Source organism: Telopea speciosissima, chromosome 1, assembly GCF_018873765.1.
Source record: "Telopea speciosissima isolate NSW1024214 ecotype Mountain lineage chromosome 1, Tspe_v1, whole genome shotgun sequence".
In the NCBI taxonomy this organism is placed as follows: domain Eukaryota; kingdom Viridiplantae; phylum Streptophyta; class Magnoliopsida; order Proteales; family Proteaceae; genus Telopea; species Telopea speciosissima.
In genome coordinates this window covers 41,489,962-41,497,511 of record NC_057916.1, presented here as the reverse complement: position 1 = coordinate 41,497,511, position 7,550 = coordinate 41,489,962, and the positions used below count along the sequence as shown (strand labels likewise).

Below are 7,550 nucleotides of genomic sequence, written 5' to 3'. Positions count from 1 at the left end.
TGTCCCCAATGCTTCGACTAGGTAAGGGACGGGACAGTAACCATGGAGTTGGATAGAAGAAGAAGAAGAAGAAGAATTTTTTTTTTTTAAATGTTAATAGGAGAACCGGTTAATAGGTTAATATGAGGGTTTGCCATTTCAAACAATAGGGGAGAAGAAGAGGTAAGAGTTCAGTTTTGGGGGGAATCAGACGTGGAGACAGGGGTTGAGTAAATAGAGTGTAAGTCTAGGAGAGTGATAGAAATTTTCCCATTTTAAATCTAAATACTAAGGCGGACCAATGGTGAAAACCAAATGCAGTTAAACTACAGAAATAATTGACACTGGAGAAGCTTACCGGCCATCACAAGACAGCTTATAAAATCCTTTTTCAAGATTTGGAAATCTTGAGCAACTTTCATGTGGTATTTACATAAACTTTCTAAGGAAAAGGATGAATCGACCTGGAATCCTTACCATTTCAGTAAGATCTCCCGACCTCCACATTGGATATTTTGTGAAGCAGAGGAGGGGGAAAAATTGAAACATATTTGGGGGACTGCTATCTTCCCTCTAAAACTGTAATAGTTAATTCTTCTGTACAAGTTCTTTGTTGGTTTGATGAGGAATTCATAGCTTTAAGACACCTTTCAGTATAAAAACCAGGTCTCTTAGGTTGTGGCAATGTTGTGTTCTCACTATCCAACATCAAAAGCACGGATGACATTGTTGGCCTGTCTTCTGGTCTTTGTTGCACACACAAGAGACCCACTTGAATGCATCGTAATGCTTCAGACACAGAGAATTGATCCAAAACTTGGTCAATTAGTTCCATGGTCTTCCCTTCATTCCATAGTTTCCAAGCCTAAAACAAATCCAATTCATATTTCCAACATGAAAACTTGAACAGAAAACTAATTTGGCAAAAAGAAGAACATTTCCATCTGTATACTCACATGTCCCAGGAGATTGTGTTCATGGTCAGGATGACAGAATCCTCTGTTTTTCTTGCCACTCACTATCTCTAACACCAACACACCAAAGCTATAAACATCAGATTTCACTGAGAATAAGCCATCTACTGCATACTCTGGAGGCATGTAACCACTGCATTCCATCATCAATTGCAGTTAGAAATGAGCAATTAAAACAAAAGGGCATGTTTAGTAAATAATTTTCCTTTTAGTTAGCACGAAGGTTAATAGATTGTATAGATTGTATAAGGCTTTAAAGCTAAACAAGAATTACAATAGGTGAAGAGCTTAGAAACACAGAACTTCAAGATGAAATAATGTCCAGTTGGCTACGCCTTTTGATTGCTTAATTCATTTTTCTTTTTGCAAACATGAAATAAATCTCAGGGTACTTACTAAGTCCCGACCACTCTCTTTGTATTTTCTTCACTTTCATCTCCTCTAAAAGTTATTGCCATTCCAAAATCTGAAATTTTGGTGTTCATTTCACTGTCCAGTAGAACATTACTTGCTTTGAGATCCCTGTGGACAATTCTCAATTTTGAATCTCTGTGAAGATAGAGAAGTCCTCGAGCGATTCCTGCAATAATATTGAAGCGCTTGTGCCATTCCAGTATGTTACTTCTTGTTTTATCTGGACGAATGCCAACCAAATTAGGTTATGTGGTTTAAGCTTTTGATTGATGGTAAACTAAAAAATTTACTGTAGAACAAGTCCACTACTCAAAATGAAGCCAAGTGTAATATGTCTATAGGGTCATACCAAAAAGGATGGAGTCTAGACTTCTGTTGGGCATGTAATCATAAATTAGCATTCTTTCTTCTCTTTGAACACAATAGCCCAAAAGTCCTATGAGATTCCGGTGTTGAAGTTTGGAAATCAAAACAACCTCATTCTTAAACTCTTTAAGGCCTTGTCCAGACTTCTCTGATAATCTTTTCACAGCTATTTCTTGTCCTGTTACTAGCTCACCCTGCACATTAATTATCATTATATTATTGAGAAAATCTTTCGTCACAAAGAGTTTGATTTACAGTGACACATTACCTTGTAAACAGGACCAAAACCACCCTCTCCAATCTTATTTCTATCAGAGAAGTTGTCAGTAGCAGCTAAAATGGTATGGAAATCAAAGAGAGGTAACTCCAGGTCTTCTTCCAGATTTTCATCTCTGTCTTTGTCATTGTTCTCTTGATTATTCAACTCACCAACTGTTTATTCAGAATGAAATAAGAACAATAGGAGGCTGGATAACATTGAGGAAGGGGAGAAGAGAAAACAAAATGGAAAAACAGAGAGGGGGGTGGGAGCCCTTTCTGATTTAACTGTTCTATCTAAGTAGTTTGCAAGAATGTATAAAGGAAACAAGCCCACTCCATTGATGGATAAGCTTATTAGGTGATCAACCTGAGTGATCAAGCTCAATGGTGATGTCCCATGATAGTTTTTAATTAGAATTAGTACTGACTGGTAAGTGTGGATAACTATACCTCTCTTTGGTCTCCTCTTCCTCTGAACAAGATACCAGCCAACAGAACCCAAGAGAAGAATAACCACCACCAAGGAGATGATTATTACTATTTTCACACCTTCTGAAAACTTAGCAGAACCACCATTTATACCTATTGACCAAGTAAGTTAAAAAGTGTAAATAATGTAGCAGCAACACAAGCTGAAATGAATTAAATCTGGTTATGAACATAGCTCGGAAGCTGCCATGAAAAATTCGAGTTTGATTTGAGCATTTGTAAAATTGGTAATAAAGTGTCAAAATTATTAGAAGGAAACATCTAAGTAAAGCCAATAGAGTCAGAGATGAACCTAGCTCGGAAGCTGCCATGCGGATATAGAGATCTTGCCCATTAAAATCATATTGTCTAATATCAATCAAATCCCCAAACCAAGTCACACAGCCATTGCCGTCTCCACTAATATTATTTTGAGCATAAGCCATACAAGAACAATTATTCAAGCACTGCAAATGGCAATTCTCGAGGTCCATGCTCTTGTTCACCATAATTAAGGCAGAATCCGGCAACTTCACTCTCTCATACTTCACAAACCCCTCTCCATTCCGACAACCCAGTTGGGTTTTTCTGATGCATCCACCGGACCAATTCAACAATCTCCAGGCAGTCGGAGATTTGGGTGTAAACCCATTCAAACACTGGCAATTGGGTGTCGTATTAATGCCACAAGTGCCATAAGCTCCACATCGATCATAACTATCACAGACATCTTGAGGCAAGGTGTATAGAATGACCCAGTGAGCAGGGCCTGCGTTCCAAGTGAAGTGTTGAATCATTGTCGATTCTGTCACAACAAGCCTTGAGATCACATTGCCCGTGTTCTCATACGCGTAATACATTTCGTCCTGGTTAGAGATGAAGATGGGTTTGATCACTGCGTCTGCCGGCAAGATAGGACCGCCGCTGAATTGGTCACCATTCCATGGCCCACTTCGGAACAACTCAGTCGATCCTTGCCGAAGAACTATTTGAGCAAGTGGACTTGGGTCTACGCTGTAAGAGGAATCTCCCGGATAAGGGTCATCGCTGCTTCTCCATGATGTCAAGTTACGATTCAGACCACTTCTAAAGTCCCACCCAAGTTTCATACCAGGTAAGAGCGTATCTGTTGGATGATCGAAGCTCTGCCAGAAGATGTTCCCTAAATTGTCTCTGAGAACAAGATTACCAGTATTTTGTAACTGTGCAACTGCAACTGAATTCTTTGGGGCCGTTGAAGAGTTGGAAGACCAGATAACGCTCTCGTTTCCATCAAGGAGGATTAAATTTCCATCGTTGCCAATACTTAGAACTCCGGACGAATCATTAAGAGGGTTGTATCTGTTAGCAACCCAGACGACTGTAAATGAGATGTTGTTGTACCAAATGCCCAGGTAACGTTTCTTGGAAGTAGCAGGAGAGAAGAAGCCTAACACGAAGCTCTGTTCTGATGAAACTAAGGTCTGACCGTCACTCATGGAATGGGTTGCATTAATACTATCTACAGCTGCGGAAATTGGTGAGAAGCAGATCAAAGCATAGCAGAATAAGAGGAAGGCAAGACCCTTCATTAATCTTTCTCTGAGTTTTTGGCCCTTCCTGCATCAATTTCGATATTTCTTTCTGTATAGTTCTTTATGTATGACTGCAAATAGTTTGATAATGTCAACCTGAAAGACTCCAATGATGATTGGGGAATTATTATTACTCAATTGAAGGGAATATCCTAAAGTCTGAATTATACTATAGATATGATTGGGATTGCTCAATTGTTTTTCGTTCAGTAAACAAGAGAAGAAGCAATAGCCATTTGCGTTGCGTAAGAGCGCGTCATGAATAAGAGTCAATGGTGCAATTAGATAGGTGTACCCAAAAACACAAAAAAAAAATCAAATCTTTTGCAATTTTCCAGAGCCAATTGTTTTTTTGATGAGACTTTAGAGTCCAATCGTTATGTCCTTGACTCAATATAGCTGTGGTGAAAGTCCCACTTTGTCCTCTTATTTTTGCTCTCATTTCTCTCAGGTTCCTAATTTCCTGTGTTCAGTCACTTCTGGATTTGTTATTGCATCATCATTATATTAAATTATTGAAAAAATTACATCATCCTCCCCTGTACTTTGCCTTAATTACACGTTTCTTCCTTTGATTTTCTCACCTTACATACGATTTCCCTATAGTTTTCAAAAAATTACTAAAACCTCCCCTGCCGTTAGCATCTGTCTATTAAATACTGACGTGGCATAATTAGTTTTTTTATAATGCCCAAATTAACCTTGGGTCATTGTGAGATGACCAGTTTACCCTTTTGATTTAATCTAAAACTAACCCTTGATTCATGTGAATAGACCATTTTACCCTCCCTTCTTTTCTTCTTCTTCTCCTGCAACCCCTTTCCTGCAAATGGAACCCACCAAAATCCACTTCAATGGATTCATATTCATGAAGTTAATGGTAAGATCCACTCTGGAGTACAGGGTGAAGATCTCACGGACTCTGGAGCTCTTATATCTGATCTCTCCTCTGTCATTATCTGAAACTGAAGAATTGTGAAGAGATGGAGGAGTAATTTCTGATGGCGGAGATGGGCCATCCATGGATCTCTTTTCCTTCAGATGCAGAAATAATACTCTATAGCCGATGTTGCCTTGGAACTTAGGAAGGTTGCGGCGAAAAAAATGAAGATGAGAGAGGAAAGAGAAAAGAAGAAGATTGAGGGAGTTAGGGTTTTTTTTTCCATCAAGAGGAGGACACTTGCAAAGATGAAAACACTGTTCAGGTCGCGAATGGAGCATGGACAACTTGTAGTGAATCCTTCACAGAGTCATTTTCGGAAGCACCAGGCTTTGAATTATGAGAACCACTAATGGATGTTTCTTGAGTTCCAAGCTGAAATGAGAAAAAGCAGGGGAAAAACCGAAAAAAGAAAAATGAAAAGATTTGAGTCCCAACCGAGAAACTAAATTGTAGGCAAAAAAGTTAAATCTGAAACCTATGCAATCAAATTATGAACATGAATTACAACTAATTATTTTTCTCATTCCTGTAGTAAGAATTTAAGAATTAAATGAGACTTTTTCTGTTTTTTTTTTCCTTCTAGTTTAAAGCAGAATTTCACGGAAAAACTTGAATTCGTTTTGCATTTCAAATTCTCAAAATTAGAGATCATCAACCCGCCGGAAGTCGGAACGATCGGCGTCTTTTACAACTGATTCTGTTTCCTTCTTTGACGGTGGAGGAGGAGGAGGCGGCAGTGGTGGTGGTGGTGCTGGCTGTGGAGGAGGAAAGTAATGGGTGTTTTAAGGTTGAAGATGATGAAAAGGGTATCATTGTAATTCTACTTGTGGTGTTTTAGAACAAGGGTAATATTGTCTTTTCAAACCATTAACTAGCAGCACCCCTAACACCGTCAGCCATAAGGGGTCAAAATGTAAGATAGAAAAATCAAGGATAGAAACGTGTAATTAGGGCAAAGTACAGGGGAGGGATATGTAAGCTTTAGATCAATTCTGGCCGATTCCCTGTTAATTCTCGATTCGATTGCTGATTTTATTGACTTAAATTTTTGTCCAGTTTGATTTCTACATATGTAATAATCAAATCTTTCTGCACCGATTTTCTGAAAAGTATTTGAACAATTGAAAAAACATGAAAGGGAAAACCCTGTAAATAGTGAACTATTTCATAGGGATGGACCTCCAAACTTAAACATGTGGTCCTTGAAAGGATTTTTTACAGGTGATAAGAAGAAATATGGCGAACCCAACAAGACACTTGATGTCACGATTAAAGAATATAAATTGAGTGACTGGTATTGTCTGTGATTGAGGTCCTATCAATTAAGTTGTCAACTCTTTTGTATTTTCAGGACTAGCAATGGTATTGTTGATAGTCTAACCTGGAAGATCCAATCGATTTCGTATAAGACTGAATAACCACATTCTATCCCTTGGTTCCAGGAACTTATTCAACAGGCCTTAGGTTGTATACATTCGTCTCTTGAATGATACTTCTTCTTACCAAAAAAAAAAATTCGTGTGCAATCCTCAGGGTCCAATTTTTTTTTTTTTTTTTATGAAACTCAGTATCCAATTATTAAGTCCTTAACTCGATGCAGCTTTTTACCAAAAAAAAAATTCAATGCAGCTGTGGTGAAAGTCCCACTCTGTCCTCATATTTTCTCATCTTCTTCTAGGTTCCTACATGTTCTGACTCAGTGGTGGATATGATATCTACATCATCATATAAATTGTATTAAAATTATCCATTGAATGGATGGTCTGAGGAATTGGAATTGGATCAATTATGATTTTATTCAATTCCTAATTAAAAAATCAGGTGATTTATAGGGTTTAGATCAATTTTGATCGATTCTAGTTGATTCCCAATTCTGTTGGTGATTCCGCTTACATAAAAACCATCGTCCAATATGACTTCTGCATCAAAAAATTTTGCAACTATTTTGTAAAATTTGAACAATTGAAAATAAAATATGGGAAAACCCCATACATAGTGAACTATTCCATAGGGTTGGACCTCCAAACTTAAACATGTGGTTCTTGAAAGGATATTTTTTAGGCGATAAGAAAGAAATGGCAAACCTAACAAAGAAACTTGAGTCCACAAATAAAATGAATATAAATTGAATGACTAGTACTAGCTTTGATTGACAGTCCTATCAACCAAGTTGTCAATTATTTTGTATTTAGACTAGCAATGGTAATGTTAATAGCCTCGCTAAAAAGGCCTTGTCGATTTCGTATAAGACAGAATCACATTCCATTCATTGGTTCCATGAACTTTGTTCAAGAGACCTTAGGTTGTACATGCTCTTCTCTTGAACAGTATTTCTTCTTAGTGGAATAAACAAATAGTAGACATGCTGAATTGGTCACCAATCCATGGTCCACTTCGTCCAGCTGAAACAGAAATCACTATAATTAAACTTTTAAATCTGGTGACAAAACCCATAAGAACATCTCAGACAATTAAAAAGAATTTTTGAGGAAATAAAAACCTTCTAAAAAATTTGAAATGCTGAATTGCAATAAAGACCTTTCTCTTTCTTTCGTTAGATATGTTAGTTGA

The 7,550-nt window shown here is 37.6% G+C and overlaps 1 protein-coding gene across 1 annotated transcript; it reads right to left on the bottom strand.

The window, feature by feature from the left end:
• Nucleotides 1–374: 374 nt before the first annotated feature.
• LOC122649001 (G-type lectin S-receptor-like serine/threonine-protein kinase At4g27290) lies at nt 375–4,066 on the bottom strand. The gene is made up of 7 exons (XM_043842343.1): nt 2,776–4,066; nt 2,445–2,576; nt 2,002–2,165; nt 1,717–1,927; nt 1,350–1,587; nt 936–1,086; nt 375–844 (listed from the first exon to the last, which is right to left on the bottom strand). The coding sequence occupies exons 1-7, from the start codon at nt 4,031–4,033 to the stop codon at nt 542–544; spliced, it is 2,457 nt and encodes an 818-aa protein (XP_043698278.1). The 5' UTR covers nt 4,034–4,066; the 3' UTR covers nt 375–541.
• Nucleotides 4,067–7,550: the final 3,484 nt, after the last annotated feature.

What these genes read in the sequence shown, in the direction of transcription:
- LOC122649001 (XM_043842343.1), bottom strand. Translation starts at nt 4,033, where the DNA reads ATGAAGGGTCTTGCCTTCCTCTTATTCTGCTATGCTTTGATCTGCTTC. An exon ending in GTTTTGGTCCTGTTTACAAG is followed by an intron (nt 1,928 to 2,001) that starts GTAATGTGTCAC and finishes ATTAATGTGCAG; the next exon opens with GGTGAGCTAGTAACAGGACA. An exon ending in TCTAGACTCCATCCTTTTTG is followed by an intron (nt 1,588 to 1,716) that starts GTATGACCCTAT and finishes GCATTCGTCCAG; the next exon opens with ATAAAACAAGAAGTAACATA.